This window comes from Leopardus geoffroyi, chromosome C3 (genome assembly GCF_018350155.1).
Source record: "Leopardus geoffroyi isolate Oge1 chromosome C3, O.geoffroyi_Oge1_pat1.0, whole genome shotgun sequence".
NCBI lineage: Eukaryota > Metazoa > Chordata > Mammalia > Carnivora > Felidae > Leopardus > Leopardus geoffroyi.
The window spans coordinates 69127709-69149914 of NC_059338.1; the positions used below are offsets into that span (position 1 = coordinate 69127709).

At 58.2% G+C, this 22206-nt stretch overlaps 1 protein-coding gene across 14 annotated transcripts; it reads left to right on the forward strand.

The window, feature by feature from the left end:
* Positions 1–4301: 4301 nt before the first annotated feature.
* On the forward strand, positions 4302–21201 carry TLR5 (toll like receptor 5). Of its 14 annotated transcripts, none has more exons than XM_045453326.1 (7): positions 7533–10679; positions 13298–13410; positions 15660–15785; positions 16014–16150; positions 16406–16459; positions 16951–17025; positions 17314–21201. In XM_045453326.1, exon 7 carries the CDS (start codon positions 17803–17805, stop codon positions 20473–20475), a length of 2673 nt encoding a protein of 890 aa, XP_045309282.1. In that variant the 5' UTR covers positions 7533–10679; positions 13298–13410; positions 15660–15785; positions 16014–16150; positions 16406–16459; positions 16951–17025; positions 17314–17802; the 3' UTR covers positions 20476–21201. The 14 variants fall into 14 exon arrangements, with proteins under 14 accessions (XP_045309281.1, XP_045309292.1, XP_045309293.1 ...); XM_045453324.1 differs by having other exon boundaries at positions 16017–16150; XM_045453325.1 differs by lacking the exons at positions 15660–15785; positions 16014–16150 and adding an exon at positions 4302–4372 and having other exon boundaries at positions 10585–10679.
* Positions 21202–22206: the final 1005 nt, after the last annotated feature.

The following is a 22206-nucleotide window of genomic DNA, read 5'->3' on the forward strand; positions in this document are numbered from 1 at the left end:
CAGGGACGATGCCCCAGAGGACACAGGACAGCCTCTGTGTGGGGGGCGGGGGGGCGCGGGAGGACGGTGTTCGCCCCTTTGGGGTCAGCAGGTGAGGCCCTGCACCGTCCGCAAAGACAAAGCGTGGGGAACATGACCGGGCCGAGGGAGAGAACCCCGAGGTCGTCACGGGTCCCCCCACTGCAGGGGGCGGTGCGCCAGGCGTGGACCCCATACAGGCCTCGCCGGACGCCCACTAGCATGTCCGCCACACGCATCCACTCGGAAGACGTTACTCGCCGTGGCGTTCACTCCCAGAGCCCCTCCACCTTCTGAGATCCAGGCCAAGGCTTGGTTTTCCTATTTTCTGTCCGGTCTCTTTGATTCTTCCCCTTTACATGCCCTTATGTGAGGTGTAGGACACACGCATGAAACAGCGGGTTGTAACCACCAATCGCCCACGAACCCTCTGTGACCAGCACCCAGGCCCAGATGAGGGCAGAGCGCCTCCCCCCACCGCCCACAAGACCGGGGCGTTCCTCCCCAGCGGGGCCACCAATTGCCACAGAGATGCTGTCTGACCTTACGAAGTAGGTTACCTGTCACCTGTCTATGTCCACCTAAACAGCACAAGGTGGCCTCGCCAATTCTGAATTGTATATAAAAGGAATAACATCGATCTCCTCTCTTGGGTCGTGATCTGTCTACATTATATGTTATTTCCGCTCACGTATGTTTTTGCGTTTTAGCCATGTTGTGGGATATAATTCCAGTCCATTCCTGTTTGACGACGTTGGACGCTCCGTTTCGTGACATCATCGATGTCCAGTTTACTTGTCCATTCTACTGTTGATGGACGTTAGGGTTATTTCCAATTTGGTGACTGTACTGGTTATTTATTCTGTGTAACAACTTATCCCCAAATGTAGCGTCTCGAAACAACAACACGTATTGTGTCACGGACTCTGGGCATGGCCCGCCCGGGTCCCCTGGCTCCGGCTGCTCACAGGCTGCAGGCCAGACGCTGACCGGGGCTGTGGTCTCGTCTCCAGGTTCGACTGGACCAAATCCACCTCCACGTTTACTCAGGGGTTGTTGGCAAAACTCCTTTCTCACAGGCTGTTGGACTAGGACTTCGGATCCTCTCTGGCTGGTGGCAAGAGGCCTCCTGCACCCCTGCCACGTGGGCCTGGTCACGGGGCAGCGGGTGCACTGCAGTCGGCTTCCTGGGAGAGGAGGCGACAGGGCCAGAGAGCAGGTGTGGACAGATGGAAATCACGTTATTTTGTAACCTAGAAGCAAGTCACTGGGTCCGGTGCACATCCAGAGGAGGGGTAACGAGGAGGCGGGAGTGCGGGAGGTGGGAGTCCCTGGGAGCCACTGCAGGCATCGTCTGTCCCAGGGATAGTCCAACAGTGCTTTCGTAGTCACCTCCACGTGTGCCTCCGGGGCGCGCGAGGATCAGGCGTGGAGGCCGGGGTCTCAGGGCGTGTGGCTCTTCAGCCGTCCAAGATCATGCCCCACTTCCCCAAGCGCCCCCGGCCGTTCGCATTTCCGCTGGCGACATGGGCAGATTTGGGTCACTGCGCAGTACCACTGACACTTGTTATTGTCAGAGTCTTTATTGTGGCTCCGTGCATGTGGAGTATGTGATGTGTCAGGGTTCTGATTGGCGTTTCTCAGAACACTAAGGACGTTTGGCACCTTTTCGCTCATTTGTTTATTGGTTGTCTTCGACTTCCTCTCTTTGAGCAACCGCCTGAGTCTTTCCTCTGTCTTCCTCTTTTCTTACCGATCGTGTGACTTCTTCGTACGATCTGGATTCTTGCTCCAAATCGCAAACGTCTTCCCCAGTTTTTCTTTCTTGCCTTTTCGCTCCTTAAATGGTCTCTTTGGATGAGCAGAGGTATTTGATCATAACTAAATTTAAGTCTTTTCCGTTACAAACTCCTATCCTTTCCTGGGCCTTGGCCTCCCCTGTCGGTGTCCAGACTCCGTGCTTCACCCCTGTCCCCAGCTGTCGCCTCTGTCCTGACGCCTCCCGACCGGTCTCCAGGCAGGTGTCTTGTATGTGGATGCATGGGTTCGGCTGCCTGCTGGGTGACACCCCCTGCACGTCCCACAGGCCGCACACACCAGTGTACCCCAAACTGACCTCAGCCTCCCCTCCAAGTCCGCCCTCTGCTGGGACCCCGCGTTTCCTCATTCCGCGGCTGGCACACCGCCCATCACAGAGCCCGGGTGGAATTGCGTTGACAGCTCTTTCCTCGGCGAGGACCGTGTTTTTCTGATCCTACAACCTGAGCCTTGCCCCCGTCTGTCTTCTGGCACCAGAGTGTGAGTTCTACGAGGTGGCGACCTTGTTACCGTGATACCCAGTACAGGGTCACGGTTAAGGATCCTCGAGCCCAATTACCGAGTTCCAACCTGGCTTTGTCACTGACCAGCTGTGTAAGCGCCTGGGAGTAACGTAACCTCCTCTCCTTGAGTTTCCTCGTTTGTAGAAGGGGATGACGACGGTGCTGACTCACAGGCCGTGTGAGGATTAGATCAGTCCCCGCGCGGGCCTGGTGCTGGGAACAGAGCAGAACACCTGGTGAGCGCTGATAAAGGTCGGCGTGGTTAGGGTCCTGCCACCTGCCTGGTGCTTGCCGCATGAAAGCACAGTGACACTCATTAGCTAAAATGAATGAATGTCACTGCTCTAATTTGCAATCGTTATCTTTGCTTGGACCATCGCAGGAGCCTCCTGACTGAGCACCTGTCCCTCACCCATTGACTCCACACGTTGCTGTCAGGGGTAAATGTGACGTGCAGACTGGGGTGGGCTGTCCCTCATCACCTGCCCCATCTGGGGGGTCTCCAGTGCCCACTGGCCGACAGAGCACCATCCACACTCCTGCGGGCGTGGGCTCCTGCGCCCTGATTCCTGCCCCCACCACACACAAAGTGCATTCCATTCACACAACCAGGCAGTTTTCCAAATGAGCCACCTCCCTTCTGTCCCCAGTACCTCTGCCGTTCCCCAGCCCAGAGCCAGCGGCCTCCCCTCTGCTGTCTTGCCTGAATGGAACGCCCTCCCCTGCCCTGGTGCTGCCCTGCCCACTCTGCCCTCCTCCTCCCCACCGCTGCCCTCCCCACAGCCACTCTGCCCAGCTGACAAGGTTGCCTCTATTTTCTTAGTTGCGGCAAGGACGTCAGACCCTGGATGCAGGGACTTGCACTTCATCAAATTTATACCCATCTGTGTCCACGTGCACCTTCCCCGCTGGGCTCTGAGTTGTCCCTGGAAGTCAGCTCAGGATTTGTATTCCTGGAGGAAGCACTGGGTCTGTAGTGGAAGCTTATTACAGCTGCTGAATGGAGGGTGAGGGTTTTTAAGAACATTATTCATTTTGAGAGAGAGGGAGCATGAATGGAGGAGGGGCAGAGACAGAGAGAGACAGAGAGAGAGAGAGGATCCCAAGCAGGCTCAGTGCAGACCCCCATGTGGGCCCTGAAACATGAAATCATGACCTGAGGCGTGGGCTTGCGGGGGCAAGGAGCCCTGCATGGGGGGTGGGGTTGGGGGATCCGGGGGTGGCGGTCCGGGGAGCAAGGAGCCCTGCCTGGGGGTGTGGGGGTGGGGGTCCGAGGTGAGGGTCTGGGGGTAAGGAACCCTGCACGGGGGGGGGTGGGGGTCCAGGGGCGCAGGCCCCTCTTTGCTGGCTCGGCTGTGCCTCTGGACAGTTACTCCAAGGTCTCCTCTGCACGGCGTGGGGAGGAGGGGCCGCGCTGGCCTGGATGACCCCAAGGACAGTCGGGGGCGGCCCCTTCCCCTCGGATCCAGTCCAGGGCGCCCCAAGCACTGAGCAACCGCGTCCCAGCCACCCGCCCCGAAGTGCACAGGTGTCCCTACATGTTTCCTCATCCCTGCAGCCGCAGGGTCTTGGGGGATGTGTGGGGGGCCCCCCCCCCCGAGGTTGGAACAGGAGGTCGTACCACTGGTCACAGAGCTTAAAGAGATGACCCGAGCCTCGGGGCGGGGCCTGTCGGGGGGCGGGGCTAGAAGGTGGGCGGGGCCTGTTCTGTGAAGGAGGACCGGCGGGGGCAGCGTCAGGCAGGTGGGCGGGGCCCGGACGGAGAGCGGCTGGGCAGGTGGGCGGTGCGTGGGTGGAGGGCGGGGCGTGTGAGTGGGGCGGGGCCTGCCCGGGACACGTGGGCGGGGCTTGATCTGGCAGGTGGGAGGGGCCCGGGAGGGGCCAGGCGGGGAGGGTGGAGGGCGGAGCATGCGGGCGGGGGCATCGCGGGGCGGGGGCATGTGGGCGGGGCACTGGGAGGGGCGGGACCCGGGCGGAGGAGCGGGCGGAGAAGCGCGCGGAGCTGCGGGCGGCTTGGGGAGCCCTTCCCGGAGGTAAGCGCCCCGCCGCTGACGAGGACCCCAGTCCCACCCCGGGCTGCTGGCGCGGTCAGGCGCCCACCCCCTGGGGGTGTCCCGGGCGGCTTCCGGCTCTGCTCCCTGGACGGGGACTGGGCGCGTGGCCGGCTGGTGCCCTGGGGGCGGGACACGGGGAAGCCGGGGCGCCCCCACCTTTGGAGAGCTGTCGCTTTCTCACTTTCCCTTTCGTCCCCACCTGGGAGAGGGCAGGTGGCCTCCCGGCCCTGGAAAAGGCGAGGCGGCCCGGCGGAGGCGGCACGGTTTACACCGCCGGCCTTCACGTCGTAAACAATCCGCGTGTGAAGACGCGGACGCAGAGGCAGGGCGCCTGGAAAACCGCCGCCGGCACAGCCTCGCAGGGCGGTGTGGCTCATCTCGGGGTGAGGGGTGCGCGGCCGCAGGAAGCCAGGCTGCCGGGACCATGGCGAGGGGCTTGCTCCTTCCCGTGGGTCAGCTCTGAGCGCATCTGCCCCGCGCCAGGTGACCCGTGAACGGCACCCTAGACACTGTTCCTGGGCAAGGACGCAATAATCCATAGGACGCCCTGTGTGGAGGTCGGGTGGTGTCACAGGGTCACTCGCTTGTTTCACAGTGCCCTGGGGACGTCACCCTCAGTGGTCCTTCCACCCTAAGTGGTGTCACTGGGTCACCCACTTGGCGGCTCAGCACTGAGAGAAGCAGAAACTGATTGCATGTTCTGAATGCAAAACTGACCCTGCTCGTTTTTGGCTTTGTCTTCTCGGAAGACTTCTCGGGAAGTTGTGTCCAGCCTCACAGAGACCTCCTTTGTCGGTTTGCCTTCCAGTTTGCTGACTGTTGAAATCAGAATAGGCCTGTTGGGGTGCTTCTGCTTGCCCACAGACTCAGCACAAAACCCCGGGATGTGCAGTGACTGGGTCCGGATGTGTGTTTCACTCTTAGTTTTGTGGACAGCCCGCAGATCCAGACTTCCATACGGCCTCCTGTTAGGGTGATTCCCAGTGCTGGCTTTGCATCCCAACCCCTGTGAGCTCTGCTCTGTGGGACCTGCTCATGTGAGGCATTGTCCCTGCCCCTCAGAGGCTCCCAGGTTCAGGTGGAAAGACAAAACCAGCATCTGGGAAACGAGAGCAGTTAAGTGTGAAGTCCTGTGCTATCACCTGCTAGTTCAAAGGTGACAGCCAGCGTGGGCTGGTAAAGACGGGGCTTTGCGGAGTCACCGGTCGTCCTCTGGATTTAGAAACGGCAGCTGGAGACTGGGACAGGCAGGTGGAAGGAGGTCCGAGGGTAATACTAAGACTTAGAATACGTAATGGCGCTCACTGCCCACCAGCTGTGATCCAGACCCCCTGTCGCAGACTTTGACTCTGGAGTTCTTGTTTGTCCAGCAAGAGAACAGATGCGGAGTTGAATACGAGAGGCTAATGTCCGGGAGGAGACAAGAGCCCCGAACAGGGGCTTCCTCTCCGTATTTATTGGGCTTTCAAGATCTTACACGCAGGGTGAGTGTGAAGAAAAGAAGATCTTACACACATGAACGTGGAGAGAACAATCAGACAGTAATCATTAACTTGTGTGTGTAAGAAGCAAATGGTCTGGGGGGGGGTGAGTGGATTTTGTGATCAAAGTACAATAGTATATTGGCTCCAGAAGGAAAGTAATTTCCTGCAGGTGAAATAACGTTTCTCACAGTCCCAGTACAATATCCCGCCAGCTAACGTCAGGCGCTTTGGCCCCGCAGGGGTGGCGTTCTGCCCGAAGCTTTTTTCGAACCCATTTATGTGAGTAAAACCTATTTCCCCACAACCCCCCACCTCCCTCTCCAGCTCTGGCCGCTCTCTTCATGCTCCCCGACACACTGACCTTCCGGAGGGTTCTTACTGAGCCTATTTTGCATGCCTCGCTCTCCTTACACTCGCTCTCCTGCCCAGAGTGCCCTGTTGGGGAGTCCTCTCCATCTTTTGAGGAGCATCTCAAATGGCCCCTCTTGTGACGGGCTCCTCAAGGGCAGGGTTGGGGAGCCCGTCATCTGCCCTCCGTTGCTCCTTGCATGTTTCTTGCTCCCTCCTCCGTTGGCGCTCTTGTCCCCCGCAGTGCCCACTGGGGGGAGGGGTCTTTGTCCGACTCGCTGGGGACCCTCTGAGCCAGCGCTAGTGTCTGGCACATAGCAGGCATTTGGTACGTGATCCTTGGTTGCACATACAGGGCACAGGAAGCACCTCACCCACCTGGTGCGGAAGGTGTGGGCTAAGGGTTACTACTGGGAACCTGAGACTGGATACATCCAGTGGAGCCAAAGCCCAGCGGCCTTGAGGGGCTAGTGTTGGATGGTGGCAGTCCTCAAGGCCCTCGGCAGCCCCCTCTGCCCCCGGGATGGCAGGCGCGTCCTTCTTGGCTGCAGAATACCCTCTCCGTCCTCGCCCCCACCAGTGCCCACAGGCTCACACTTGGACCTTCTGAGTTACTCCACCTGCGGGGGCTCCGGGCCCGGGCTCCCTCCTCTCCCTTGAACACGGTGCCGGGGTGCCTCTGCCGGGACTGCCCCCCCCCCCACCACCACCACGGTTCACCGCTCCTGTGACTTAGGTGGCAGCGTCTATACCCCTAGTTAGAGGTGCCCTCAGGCTGGGGGTGCGTCGTCCTCTGCCCCGAGGCACCACGTATGGTCCTGTAACGACATCACGCCCCCGTCCTCCGTGGCTGCCTTCAGGCTCGGGATGTTAGCTCCCTGAAGGCAGAGATTGGGTTTGTCTTGATGAAGCCCCAGCGGCTAACACCCTCCCTGGGAGACCGTGCCCAGGAAGCATGTGCCAGACAGAAGACTGACCAGGGCGATGGGAATGTAAAAGGAGGGACGACTCTAGAGACATCTGGGAAAGAGGAGCTGGGACTTGGTGCTCAGTCCCAGGAAGAGAGTCTCCCAGAAGGCTGGCTCACCACCTGCCAGGCAGGTGTGTCAGGAGAGGGGGGGCCTGGCCCCAGGAAATGCCCACGTCCATGCTTCTCCCTCTCTCAGGGCTGGAGAGAGATCCTGGGGGCACGAGTGGTGGGGACAGTCCAACTCGTGAAACGTGACCTGCAAGCCAGGGGTGGAGGAAGGAAAAGGCCAGGGGGAAAACAAGAGGACGAGGGAGGAGGCATTTCAGGAAGACATAGGAGCAGAGCTGTCGGTGCTACAAGAGAAAACGGGGAGATTCAGATTAGAACGGGTGAGGAGGGGAGCTCAGGACGGGGCCCCGGAAGGAGGCCACGGGGCCAACTGAGCCCAGGCAGCGGGCGCCCCTTGTACTTCCTGTCTGAGGAATTTGGCCGTCGGGGAAGAGTGGCCCCGTGAAGAGATTGTGTCTGTTTCATAAGGGATCTGATTCCTGTTTGGGAAACCGAAGCAAACTATTTCCGGGTACGGTCTGGCCACGTACCTGGCCTCCAGGTCACACTCACATGTGCACATTCAGAAACGGGACAAGGGGAATTCAGCTCATCAAGGATGCCCCCACAGTGGCCCCAGGATTCCCTTCTCTCAGCCCGGGGCTTTGGCCGTGGTCTTGGAGGTTCCTGCCCACAGCAAGTTGGCCTGTGGCCCCGGCGCCCCACCCAGGATGGAGCAGGGGTGTGGGGCTGCTGGCCCAGGGCGGTTTCCACCCTCAGGAACCTCCCTGGGGCCCGTCCTCGGTCGCCTGCACGAGGCAGGAACATGTGCTTGCAGCCCCGGCCGCCCCCGCTCCCAAGTCCCTGGTGCCACGAGTAAACTCTTCCTCCTCCATCCCTGGGAGACGCAGGACTCCCCCCTCCCAGCCTGACTCCCTCCCTCACCTCCCACCCAGGGCGGCTCTGCCGGGCTGCTGCGAGTGGGCTTGGTTTCATCAGCCCAGGGGGGTTTCTCTTTTAGCTTTCCTTAGCTCAGCCCAGAGTACAACCCTCCCCGGGATGGTTCTCTGGTGCTTGTAATCTCTCTTCTCATTTCCATCGTGTCCATAGTTTAATAAGGATTTTCTTCACTGTGCCTCCGCCGCCCGCCACTGCTTCCATTTACATCACAATCCAGGTTGTCATAACTTCCTGGAGAGGCAAAGGCGGGCTCTTCGGGGGCTCGGGGCTCTGGCACCTGGCTGTTGCCCCTCTCTCTGGGCCATCAGCTCGCAGGCTTGGCCGAGGTGCGGTCAGGGAGGCTGTCAGAGCCTTGAGGTTAATTTTCTGAGAGTATTGGTGCCGCCTGAAGCTGAAATCAGGTAGAGATATTCAGTCCGTGGAGAGCTCCCTTTTCTGGAGGGTTTTAAGCGTGTGGTGCGTGTTGTTAGTCTTTAATCATCACCCAAGTGAAATTATTTTTTTTCCAGTCAGATGTTTTAAAACGGTGCGAAAGAATTTATAATAAACAGAAGAGAAACCATTCTGTTGGGTGTTTGACACACTGGCTTCTTCAGAATATCAGTTCCTCTGGATGCTGGTGTGGTCTGGGGGGTGGGGGGGGGGACCACCACCGGAAGATATTAAGGGCAATCCGGCAAGATTTTCCCTAACTTCCAGGAGTGCTGAAAAGGGAAACTCCTGAGGCTACACCATGCTGGGAAATCCCCTGTCCCTCTCAGTGTTCCCCTTTGGTGGCTCCTAAAGGGAGTGCATCTCTGGAGAGGTGCGCTTGGACTAACGATGTCTGTGTCCTTAAGCAACAAGAACCATCAGAGGGTGGCGCGTGAGGAACCGATTACTCTGGATCAGGCACCGGAGTGTCCCCCTTGTGTGTGTGTAGACGGCCCCACTGGTGCTCAGAGAGGCTGGTCATCCATTCAACTGAGAACGAGGACTCGAATTCAGCTGCAGACTTAGTCCTCATTTTGATCCCATCCTCCACCCCCCCCCCCCGCCCCAAACAAAACGGTGTGCGGGGCAAAACAGATGCAGAGCTCAGAGCAAGCAGAGCATGGGGGAGGGGGGTGGATGATGCCAGCGGCGGCCCTGGCGAGCCCTCACCCCGGGCCCTGCGCTGCCCCCGCGGCCGCGTCCCGACCCGCCCTCGGCCGCCCCCTGCCGGTCGGCGGCAGAAGCGCCTGCCCTGGAACCGGGAAGGCCCTCGCACCTGTTTCCTCAGCTGCGCAGTGAGGGAACCCACGTGTCGTGTCCAGCCCCGGGCTCGGGACCCTCAGCTGATCCCCGTTGGCAACCATCTGGTGCTTCACCCGCCAGGGTCGGGAAGAGTTGGGGTGAGCGCATTAACGTGGCCCCTTCCCAGAAGTGACCGGGCAGCACCTACCCAACCTTCATCCCAGAAGAACAGGCAGCCTGAGCAGTGAGTGTGGACAGATGGCGGGTCTCGGGGCCTTGCCACTCAGCTGTGAGGGTCACCTGGAGGCTTGTGGAGAGCCAGAGTGTCAGGTCCCCGCCTGCCTGCTGACCAGATTGCGTTTTAGCGGCACCCGCAGGTGGTCCTGGATGCCTCCGAGGGGCTGGGCCGTGTGCAGTATACTCCATTCTGAGTTTTTGGAAAAGATCAAAATGACGACTAAGTCTGCAGCTGGATTCAAGTCCTAGCGCCCAGCTGGAGGGGTGCGCGACCCTGAGCACTTCCTCCGCCTGTAGGACCCCTCATCCTAAATCTGAGACCTAACGATTCCTAGCCAGTGTCCCCTGACTCGGCCCTCATTTAGCGAGCGAGCTGCTCCGAAGGTCAAACTCTGATGGCGAACCTGGCCATCTGCCATAGAGCAGACAGTGCTGGTCCTCAACCCTGGGCGGAAGCCTTCTTCACGGAATGACCATGGCAAAGCCACGTGAAAAGGGACTTAGGTCCGGGGAGACACTCCCTCCCCACAGCGATTTGAAGAAAAATGCGCTGGATCGTGAAACTGTGGACTTTCCCTCTCCGGAGTCCCAAGGAAGAAAGCCCCCCATCTGACTGGCCCAGACACTGGGCCTCTGAACCAGAGGCTGGGCCTAGACTTCTCAAGACCCTGTGGCTCTGATGGCCCATGTGCCTTGATTTGCAAAATGGTCTCGATCTTTTCTAGTTGAAATTCTGCTCAGTAAGACACACACCTAAAGCTTCAAATTCTTCTGCAAAGAAAACTGCCATATGGCATAGAAAAACATGTGCATCACAGTTTCTGTTTCTCCCCCTTAATTAGCTTTTCTCCTTTAAGAAAACAAAAGCCCTTTATCTTGACTCACCAAATCAACACTGACCACCTTTGTCATTGTGATGAATTTCCTAGAGTCTCAGGAACCGGAGCCCTGGACCAGCCGGGGAGTGGGGGTCTGTGCCCCAGAATAAGGACGTGTTAGGAGCTCCCCGTGTTAGAACCAGGAGGTGAGTCTGATGAAAATAAGCCTTCGGAATATTAGTGGGGATAATATTACTGGGGTGTTAAACTGTGCTACCTCAGGGATACTGCACAAATAAAAACAGGGTCTCCTCCCTCAAGAGATGTGCAGTCTAGGGGGAAGGTGTTTAATAAAAACGCTGTCTGGGAGGTGTGGACAGAATATCAGGGTGAGATAAAATGTGCCCCGGGGGTATGAGGACTGCTGGCCTCCGAGGTGGCCTCTGAAGGGCGAGCTGGATATGCAGACAGAAGCATCCCACCCCCCGGGGTCCAGCCTAAGGAGGGAAATTGGGTGGAGGCCAAGTTCTGAGCAGGTGGCCTCCCTCTGGAGCACAGGCCCAGACTGCAGGTGCGGTCGGGAGGGGGGGTTGGCTTGGGATCCCCTCTGTCAAGCGAGAAGGTCAGCCATTCCAGGGTAGACTACAGTCTACAGTGGACAGCCCAGAAGTCCTGTTCCCTTCGTGGGCAGAAGGAGCCAGTGAAGGCTTCTGATCAGAGGTGTGCTTTCGGGCTCCTGGGGTAGCTGGATGAGGGGTGCATGTGTCTGTGGGGGACCGGCTGGGAGATCAGTGGGCAGGGGCAGGGGGGACATGACCGGCAGGGGGGCAGTGCCCTGGGGTGAACCTTGCAGAATTGGCCACCAACTGCGTTGAGGTCACACCGGTGGGGGTCTGTGGGTCCAGGACGGTGGATGGGGGGGAGGAGCTGTGGACGGGGGAGGGGGCTGTGAGTCCAGGAAGGTGGAGGGGGGTTGGGGCTGTGTGTGTGTGAGGGGGCTGTGGGTCCAGGAGGATGGTTGGGGGGAGGGGCCTATAGGTCCAGGATGGTAGACGGGGGGGGGAGGGGGCTGTGGGTCCAGGATGGTGGACTGGGAGGGGATGGGAGGGGGTGAGGGGGCTGTGGGTCCAGGATGGTGGACTGGGGGGGGGAGGGGCTGTGGATGGGGATAGGGGGCTGTGGGTCCAGGATGGTGGACTGAGGCGGGGAGAGGGGGGGAGGGGCTGTAAACGGGGGGAGGGGGCTGTGGGTCCAGGATGGTGGACGGGGTGGGAGGGGCTGTGGGTCCAGGAAGGTGGACTGGGGGGGGAGGGACTGTGGGTCCAGGACGATCGTTTGGGGGAGGGGCCTATAGGTCCAGGACGGTGGACAGGGGGAGGGGGCTGTGGGTCCAGGATGGTGGATGGGGGGAGAGGGCTGTGGGTCCAGGATGGTGGACGGGGTGGGAGGGGCTGTGGGTCCAAGACGGTGAACGGGGTGGGAGGGGCTGTGGGTCCAGGACGATGGACAGGGGAGGAGCTGTGGGTCCCAGACGGTGGACTGGGGGGGCGGGGGGGGGGAGGGGCTGTGGGTCCAGGACGGTGGACTGGGGGGGGGGGGCGGGGGGGAGGGGCTGTGGACTGGGGGGGGGGAAGGGGCTGTGGGTCCAGGACGATGGACAGGGGAGGGGTCTATAGGTCCAGGATGGTGGACGGGGTGGGAGGGGCTGTGGGTCCAGGACGGTGGACTGGGGGGGCGGGGGGGGGGAGGGGCTGTGGATGGGGGGAGGGGGCTGTGGGTCCAGGACGGGGGGAGGGGGCTGTGGGTCTAGGATTGTGGACGGGGGAGGGGCTGTGGGTCCAGGACGGTGGATGGGGGGGAGGAGCTGTGGACGGGGGAGGGGGCTGTGGGTCCAGGACGATGGTTGGGGGGAGGGGCCTATAGGTCCAAGACGGTGGACCGGGGGGAGGGGCTGTGGGTCCAGGATGGTGGACTTGGGGGGGACGTGTGTGTGTGTGTGTGTGTGTGTGTGTGTGAGAGGGGGCTGTGGGTCCAGGACGGGGGGAGGGGGCTGTGGGTCTAGGATTGTGGAAGGGGGGGGGGGGGCGGGGGGGCGGGGGGGAGGGGCTGTGGATGGGGGGAGGGGGCTTTGGCCTGGATAGTGGATGGGGTGGGACGGGCTGTGGGTCCAGGACGGTGGATGGTCACCAGGTTCTGAGGTTGGATCGGGTCCGAAGCAGCTTCACAGCCTGGTTCTCGCTGCTCCACCCGCTGCCCGACACCAGTGCGGGTTCATGTTTTCTTCACCCCGCGTGGGCTCCCGGCTCCCGTTCCGGACGCGCCGCGTGGTGTCTTCCTGACGGCTCTCGGCTCCGCTGTCCCGGAGCCCCCCGCTCGGAGGTCCGCTTCAGTCCTGCCTTGCTGTACGTCGTAGGAAAGCCGGTCTGCATGGTATCTTGGCCATGCCACATGAGCCCGGATAATTTTGCATAAATTCTGTTTGTCCAGGGGCCCTGCCCCCCGCACTGCCTCTGTCATTTCCTCTGTCACCCGTTGCTGCAAATCCAGGGTCGAGCCGGCGGGTACACGGCTGGGCGGTGAGGGGTTGTCTGCAAAAAGACAAAAGTGAAACTAGAAAGCTCAGCTCCGCTGTTCTGAGCTACGGCGCCTCTGCAGAGATTTCTGTTACGTAAGAGGAGAAATCATTCTGATGGTTGAATAAATCAGCAGCTTGGGGACCAGGTGGCATCTTCCCGGCAAATACGGTGGTTCCGTATCCGCACGCGTGTATCTTACAGTCACCTCAAATCCTCACTTGTGAACCAGAGTTTCTCTTCTGTTCTAGAACAGAGGTTGTAAAGTATTTGCCGTCAGGGCCTTCGCACTCTGAGCTGCGTCCCGGGATATGGAGCGTGCCGGGCTGTGAAGCCGCGGGTTGGAAGGAGCGGATTTTGGAAGGTCAGTGAACCCTCTGAAATGGTGCAAAATTGGGTTTGTGATGCGTACGTGCGTTTTTGGAGGGCAAGGAACCAGAGCTATCGGAGTCTCAGAGGGGTCGGTCTGTGACCTCAAGACGTTTAAGAACGACTGTAGAGTGTGGTGCTCGTCTGGCCAGGGAGGCTGGGCCTCGTCTGTCCCTGTCCCCTCCCGCTGGGAGATGGGAAGAAGGTCACAGAAAACCCAGAGTGTGGTCGTCCCCCTACCACGTGTCTCCCCCACCCTCGGCTCTCCTCCTGAAGCACATCTGAGAATCTGCTGCCTGAGAACAACAGACCTCCTTCCCCCAGCGTCTGTGTGGGCCCGGGTTGAACCCAGGGCTCAGAGTTAGGGCCCTGCGGGGACGGCCTCCCGTCCTGTCCATGCAGGTGCCGGCTGGTTGTGTCAGCAGCAGGATGGCAGGGACAGCATTGTTGCTGAGCTGTCCCTTTCGAGGTGGGCGGGGCTGGGGCTCACCTCTGGGGCTTCCCAGGAGCCTGATGCCCACCTGTGCCCCCACTGTTTTGTTTTCTTTCTGATAATTCTCCCCTGCATCTGTCCCATCTTCCAGGACAAGGGCCTCCCCACCGTGTGCATCGGTCTGATCATCGGGGGCGGGGGGGGGGCAACCACTCGCTATGTGGGTGGAAAAAATAGGATTCAAAGAATAACTGGCTTTAATCATCTCAGAGCTTGTGGTGAACGTGGGGAGAAGAGGCTACTTAGAAAAGCATCCTTGTGGGGCGCCTGGGGGGCTCCGTCAGTTAAGTGTCCGACTTAAGCTCAGGTCATGATCTCACGGTTCTTGGGTTCGAGCCCCATGTCGGTCTCTGTGCTGACAGCTCGGAGCCTGGAGCCTGCTTTGGATTCTGTGTCTCCCTCTCTCTCTGCCCCTCCCCTGCTTGTGCACGCACACTCTCTCTCTCTCTCTCTCTCCCTCTCTCTCTCAAGAATAGATTTTAAAAAAACATTAAAGTTTTTTTTAAAAAAGAAAAGAATCCTTGTTAAAATTTTTTTTTCATTTTATTTATTTTAGAGAGTGGGAGGGGGGAGGGACAGAGAGAGAGAGACAGAGTCCCAAGCAGGCTCCACACTGCCAGCACAGAGCCCGTTGTGGTGCTTGAACCCACGAACCCTGGGATCATGACCACATGAGCCCCCAGGGGTCCCAGAAGAGCACCCATATTATAACAAATGTTTAAATGACAGCTTTTCCATTTTGAAGTTGAAACATAGGTATAATCTAATCTATAAACACGATGTTAAAGAAATCAATATAACGCCCTGACAGGAATATAACGAGAAAAGGAAAGGGGACGTAAGTGATGAGGAACTAATATGTCCTCACACTAGAAGGCAAAGTGAGTTATTTTGACTCTCACACTCACTTATAAGGAATAAGTTTAGATTTAAGAGAAAAAAATATTCAACAGACATTTCTTAAAGTTTTATTACCTTTGACATCTAGAAATGAGGGCCACATAAACGGGGTCACACGCACCATCCCCGGGAGGTCCACCCAGATGGCACGGTTCATGGCTCCCGTGGAGACCCAGGTCACTAGGAAGAGATTTTCCGGAATGGTGACTAACTTCTTGTTTGCAGCTGCTAACTGAGCAGGGTACGATCTTCCCTAGATTTGTCAGATCCCGTGTCTGGAAAATTCAGAATAGAAACAGTGCCGAGAATACTTTGTTGGGGGGCACCTGGGTGGCTCAGTCAGTTAAGCGTCCAACTCTTGATTTTGTTACGGAACCAGTCTGGGACGCTGGTGGAAAACCCAAGCGGCACTCAGAGATCTTGGTGGATTGGAGATTTATTTAACACCGGCGGGCTCAGAGGAGACCGTTTCTCCAAAGATCTGAGCGCCAGATGCAAGTGCGGAGGGTAATTTATCGTCATCAGCTTCCATATCTGGGGGGGGGGGGGCTGGGTTTCGCAAGCCGTAGCAAAGAAAGAAAGAAGAACCCGGAGGAGGGTCTCTAAGCTAGAGACCAGAGTTTGTTTTAGCCCCATCGACCATCTTTGGCGTTCTTTATTCACTTCTCCAGCTTCTCCAACAATTTAGGCTCAGGTCATGATCCTGGGGTCGTGGGATCGAGCCCCACATCAGGCTCTGTGCTGACAGAGCAGAGCCTGCTTGGGATTCTCTCTCTGTGCCCCTCCTCTAATTGAGCTCTCTCTTCTCTCTCTCTCTCTCTCTCTCAAAATAAATAAATAAACTTTAAAAGGAAATACTTTGTTGGCCTGCAGAAGAGAGTCAGGGTCTGAGGTCACTTTGAGACAGTTTCAGCCTCCAGGGACGCCTGGCGGGTCATCGTCCCTGGAGCTGAGCAGCTCCGCCTGTGCAGGACCAGGTGCGTGTGGCCTCCCTGCTTCCCGGGGCGCGTTGTGGCCCGGACACCTGCATGCTCACAGGACGCTCCCGCAGAGACAGCTTCCCCATCGGGAGCCACTGTTCCGCACAAGAAGTCTCACCCAGGGTGATGGTTTCTGCCTCAGCAGAGACCAAGTTCCCCAAACAGATCAGTGTTGTTCCCTTGTTGGCAGTGATACTCGTTCAACTTCGCGTTTCTTCTTCTTAGCAGCAGGCATCCTTCCATCCTCGCTGTGCTGATGGAGAATATGGCCTCGTAAGGGAGGGAGACGGCAGATAAGTCAGCCAGTGTTTGCGCCAGATAATTAAGGGCTTGTGATAGTTGCCTTGCAAGGAATAAACAAGGTGTGTTTGAGCGAGTTGGGGGCAGGGGAGTTACCGCAAATAGTGTGGGGGAGGCTCTCTGAGGAAGTGTCCATGTGAGGAGCAGAGAGAAAAGCGTCCCTGCACAGGACGCAGCATGTGCCAAGGCCCTGAGGTTGGAAAGAGTTTGGAGAGGCAGCCAGGAGTGCCGTGCTGGAACTCCCGGTCACCCGGGACTGGTGCTGACTGCTCCTCCCCCCGCACATACAGGCCTGTCCTTTTCCCTCCTGCCTTCAGGCCTCTGCTCCAGCACGATGTCAACAGAGAGGGGCTTTCCTGACCACTGTCCAAGTAGCAACCAACACCCAGCCCTGGCGGTCCCTGTCTCCATTTTTCCTTCTTTTGTTGGGTGTCCCCTCTCTGCTGCCTCCCTGCACCAGCACGTGAGCCCATGAGCACAGTCATGGCTTGTGAGTTCGTCTTCTCTCCCGTGTCCCGAAAGGTGCCCAGCACCTAGTGGACACTCCCCACATACTTGTCGAGGAAGTTGTTGGGGAGACAGAGCTGGAGCACAGAAGTCCTTGTGGCCGTCGTCCCCAGGGCTCTGTGCAGGGAGGGGACAGCAGAGTCCCCAGGCCGCCAGGAGGGCGACTCACCCTGGAAGGTGCGGGGGACTTGCGGCTGCCGCCTCAGGCTTTGGGCAGCAATGGTGAAAAATAATCAGATTGGATCAACATTATCGCCGACTTCTTCCCAGTGATTATTAAATGCCCGGTTTTGATGCTTGGGGTCAACTCGGAGTCGATGCCTCCTTGTGATTTGCTCTAATCTGTGTGTCACAGCCTCGGGTTTCCATGGAAACCAGCCCCCACATGGAGCAAAACACCAGCAGAGCCACGGACTAAGGCTTACGGCAGGTGCCTCCTTCTCCCCCCTCCCCCTGCCCCACCCCTCCTTCTCCCCCCTCCCCCATCCCTCCTTCTCCTCTCCCCCCTACCCTTCCTTCTCCCCTCCCCCCCCGCTCCTCCTCCCCTCCCCCTTGCCCCTCCTTCCCCTCCCCCTCCCCCTCCTTCTCTCCTCCCACTTTCCCCCCACCCCTCCTCCCCACCACCCCACCCCTCCCTTTCCCCCCTCCCCTCCCCTCTCCCTGTCCCTCCTCCTGGCCCCTGAGCTGCATCAGTCTCTCCTTACTTCTGACGTTACAGTGAGAGCCCATTGAATGGGCTGCAGGCACCAGACGCGGGGGCTCCGAGGGCCGATCCCCCGCGTTTCCTCCGACCCCACAGCCCCGCACTGCGAGCATCCACACAGCCCTGCAGGCTGGCTGGCAGGGGCGCCCGGTTCGTCCGCATTAGACCCATCCTGTGATGCTTTGTGGACAGTGGCATAAAGTACCCCTGCTTGTGCGCTGAGGCGGCCCGGCTGTGGACAGAGGACCGAGGAGCCGGCTGGCTGGGAATGGGCCCAGGGGACATGCAGACATGTCTTCACCTGCAGCTTTCTCCCACTGCCTGCGCAGACCTTGAGTAAGCGACTGCGTGAACTAATGAACCGTTACTGCAAAGACTGAATGTTTCTGAAGGACTTGGAATAGTGCTTACCTTGTAGGCCCACCCCCCACAGCCGCACCCACAAAGGGTCTCGGCAGCAGGCAGGTCGTGCGGGAGCCCCCATGTCCCAGGGGCCCGCGTGCCATGCCTGGAGCTCGGTCGGCTGTGTCTTCATTTTCCCGTCTTCTCCGCGGGATCATGGGAGACCCCCTTGACCTTGTCTTCGGAGTAGTGCTCGTGGCCAGTCCTGTGCTGGCGATTTCTTCCTGCTCCTCGGACGGTCGGCTAGCCTTGTACCGATTCTGCAACCTCACCCAGGTGCCCTGGGTGCCTGGCACCACGGAGATCCTCCTGCTAAGCTTCAACTACATCGAGACTGTCACTGCCTCCTCATTTCCCCTCCTGGAGCAGCTGGGGCTGCTGGAGCTCGGGACTCAGTATACCCCCTTGCGTATTGACAGAGAGGCCTTCCGAAACCTGCCCAATCTTAGAGTCTTGGACCTGGGCGGGAGCCACATGCATTTCCTGCATCTCGATGCTTTCCAGGGGCTGCCCCACCTGCTTGAACTTCGACTCTTCTTCTGTGCTCTCTCCGATGCCGTATTAAGAGACGGTTATTTCAGAAATCTGGAGTCTTTGACTCGCCTGGACCTGTCCAAAAATCAGATTCGTAGCCTTCACCTTCATCCTTCATTCCGGGAGTTGAATTCCTTGAAGTCTATCGATTTTTCCCTCAACCAGATACCCATCGTATGTGAACAGGAGCTCAAGCCCCTCCAAGGGAAGACGCTCTCCTTCTTAAGCCTCGCCACCAATGGCTTGTACAACAGGGTCCCCATGGACTGGGCCAAGTGTATGAACCCGTTCAGAGACATGGTGCTGGAAACCCTGGATGTTTCTGACAACGGCTGGACCGTGGATGTCACGGGGAACTTCAGCAGGGCCATCAGTGGGAGCCAGACCTCCTCTCTGGTTCTCGCCTACCACATCATGGGGGCTGGGTTTGGCTTCCGTAACATCCGGGACCCTGACCGGAGCACATTTGCTGGCCTGGCCAGGAGCTCGGTGGTGCGTCTGGATCTCTCACACGGCTTTATCTTCTCTCTGAACTTTCGGCTCTTTGAGTCTCTCAGGCACTTGAAGGTCCTGAACCTCGCCCACAACAAGATAAACAAGATTGCAGGGGAAGCGTTTTATGGACTCGACAGCCTGCAGGTTCTCAACATGTCACATAACCTTCTGGGCGAGCTTTATAATTCTGATTTCCGTGGACTGCCTGAGGTAGCCTATATTGACCTTCAAAACAACCACATTGGGATCATTCAGGACCAGACATTCAAATCCCTGAAAACATTACAGACCTTGGATCTCCGCGATAATGCCCTTAAAACCATTTCTTTCATCCCGAGCATCCCTACTATCTTCTTGGGCAGCAATAAACTGGTGACCTTGCCGAATGTAAGGCTTACGGCCAACTTCATCCACTTGTCAGAGAACAGGCTAGAAGATCTGGACAGTCTCTACTTTCTTCTCCGGGTCCCTCACCTCCAGATCCTCATTCTGAATCAAAACCGCCTTTCTTCTTGCAACCCAGCTCATGCCCCAGTGGGGAGCCTCAGCCTGGAGAAGCTTTTCCTTGGAGGAAATATGTTGCAGCTGGCCTGGGAAACCGGCTTCTGCTGGGATGTTTTTAAGGGGCTCTCCCAGCTCCAGGTCCTGTATCTAAATAACAACTACCTGAATTTCCTTCCGCCAGGAGTATTTAGCGACCTGACCGCACTGAGGGGTCTCAGCCTCAGCTCCAACAGGCTGACCGTTCTTTCTCCCGGTGACTTGCCTGCTAATTTGGAAGTCCTGGATGTGTCCAGAAACCAGCTCCTGTCCCCTGACCCCGATCTGTTTGCGGGCCTCAGTGCCGTGGACATAACGTACAACAAGTTCATCTGTGAGTGTGAACTCCGTCCCTTCATCAGCTGGCTCAACCAGACCAACATCACTGTGCTTGGGTCTCATGCAGACGTCCTCTGCATGTACCCCGCCTCGCTTGCTGGGTCCTCCCTCTCCTCTGTGTCCATGGAGGGTTGTGACGAAGAGGAAGTCTTAAAGTCCCTGAAGTTGTCCCTTTTCATTTTATCCAGTGTTACCGTGACTCTGTTCCTCACGGCTGTCCTCACGGTCGCCAAGTTCCGGGGGCTTTGTTTCCTCTGCTACAAGGCAGCCTGCAGACTGCTGTCCACAGACCACGCCAAGGGCAGCGGGTCAGACGTGTACAAATACGACGCGTATCTGTGCTTCAGCAACAAGGACTTTGAGTGGGTGCAAAATGCTTTGCTCAAGCACCTAGATGCTCAGTACAGCGACCAAAACAGATTCAACCTGTGCTTCGAGGAGAGAGACTTTGTCCCGGGGCAAGACCACATCGCCAACATCCAGGACGCCGTGTGGGGCAGCAGGAAGGTGGTCTGTCTCGTGAGCAGGCACTTCCTCCGAGACGGCTGGTGCCTCGAAGCCTTCAGTTACGCCCAGAGCCGCTGTGTGTCTGACCTCGACGGTGCCCTCATCCTGGTGGTCGTGGGGTCCCTGTCCCAGTACCAGCTGATGAAGCATCAGTCTCTCAGGGGATTCGTGCAGAAGCGGCAGTATTTGAGGTGGCCTGAAGACCTCCAGGATGTCGACTGGTTTCTTAATAAACTCTCTCAGCACCTTCTAAAGAAAGAAAAGGGAACGAAGAGAGACGGTGACATTCAGCTGCAAACCATAGCGAGCGTCTCCTCATCTGCTAATCCCAAGCCACAGACAGCTCTGCATCTGTGCTAAGCTACCGTTTGGGGTCCTTTCTCGTAGCTTGTCTTTCCTACTAGGAACACAACGGGCTGTTGGTTTTCGTACCAACACGATGCCCGTTCTCCCTGACCCCGCCATGGAGGGGAGTACTGTTTTCTCCCGTTGTGCCGACCACAGGGCGTGCCCCGGTCACGGGACGGGCACCGGGAGACCCTTCCCCAGCACTCAGGCCGTCCCTGCAGAACAACACTGAGCACACGGACAAAGAGGCGGGTTTCCTCCCCCTCGTGGGAACAGTGCCGTTGCTGGGTACGGGTCACGGCTCATCCCGGGTAGGGGTGACCCCGAGGAGGCCGGGACGAGAATCGCTAGACGTCTTGGGGCCATACCACACTTCCTGTTCTGACCCTCGAGGTCTCACCTCTGTGGGCCGAGAACGTTCTTTCTCAGCCTTATTTCCTCCAACTCATCAGCCGTTCGGCGGCTGCAGGGAGAGCAAGGCCCACATCCTGGTCTGAGTCCTGATTCTGCTCCGGTGGGCTGTGTGACCCAGAGTGCCTGATGTGCCCTCTCTGGGCCTGGTCTCGTCTGTGGGCATGTTCGTATCTACCAAGGATGTCAGGCTTCTCAAACCTTTCCTTGGTCGCCCTGTTGGCCACAGGGACGCACACTCGGGGGCACCTTTGCTGGCAGTCGAAACTTCCTTGAGATTGTATTTTTTTACCTCAAAAGAAATCTATATACATTTTGCATTCTGTCTTTTCCCATGTTGATTTTATTTTTTTTTATTAAAAAAAATTTTTTTTTAATGTTTTTATTTATTTTTGCGACAGAGAGAGACAGAGCATGAGCAGGGGAGGGGCAGAGAGAGAGGGAGACACAGAATCGCAAGCAGGCTCCAGGCTCTGAGCTGTCAGCACAGAGCCTGACACGGGGCTCAAACTCACGGACCGCGAGATCGTGACCTGAGCCGAAGTCGGACGCTTAACCGACTGAGCCACCCAGGCGCCCCATCCATGTTGATTTTAATACAGGAACGTTTTTCTGCGAAGGTATAAAGAAAACCAGGGAAGGTGTGCCAAAGTCACCCCGGGGTTTCGCACACCTCCTCCCCCAAATCCAGGAGCCCCTAGGCCTGGGCTCGGCGCTCACCCTCCTGTCTCTGTGCCCCTGCCCTGACTCCTCCAGAACACACATCCCACGGTCCACCTCTTCCTTCTGGAATGTTCTCCCAGCCCCCTGGTGGGCCTCCCTTTTGTGCAAATTCTTGGCACCTCACCTGTTCTCCTAAGACCAGCACTTTCTACTTTCTCCGAGAGCTGGGAGCCTGTCGGCTGCTCCCCACTCTGACTGCAGGCTCCAGGGGGGACCTTTCTTCTGTGTCCCACCCCCCCTGGCCGGCACAGACCACATACGGTGTCAGGAAGGAATTCCTTCTCTCCGTCCTCATCCCAATCTGCCTGGTGAATCTCCTAGCACAACTGCCCGTTCCTTGTAAGCCGACACATTTGTGTCACTGGTACGTAGCACCGTGCTGTGCCTGGACTGTGGGCCCCGAGGGCAGGGACCTTGTGTCGTTCATCATGGTCTCCTAAGCCCCTGCAGTGCCTGGCCCATAGTACGTGCCGAATGAAGGCCCGGTGGGCTGGCATCCCTGGTGTCCATGTTGGCTCCTGGGGGAGGGGAGGTCTGCCAGAGCAGATGCTGAGTGGGGGTGGGGGGTTTCCAGCCTGAGGCTCGTTTCAGACCCTGCAGCGTGGCTGG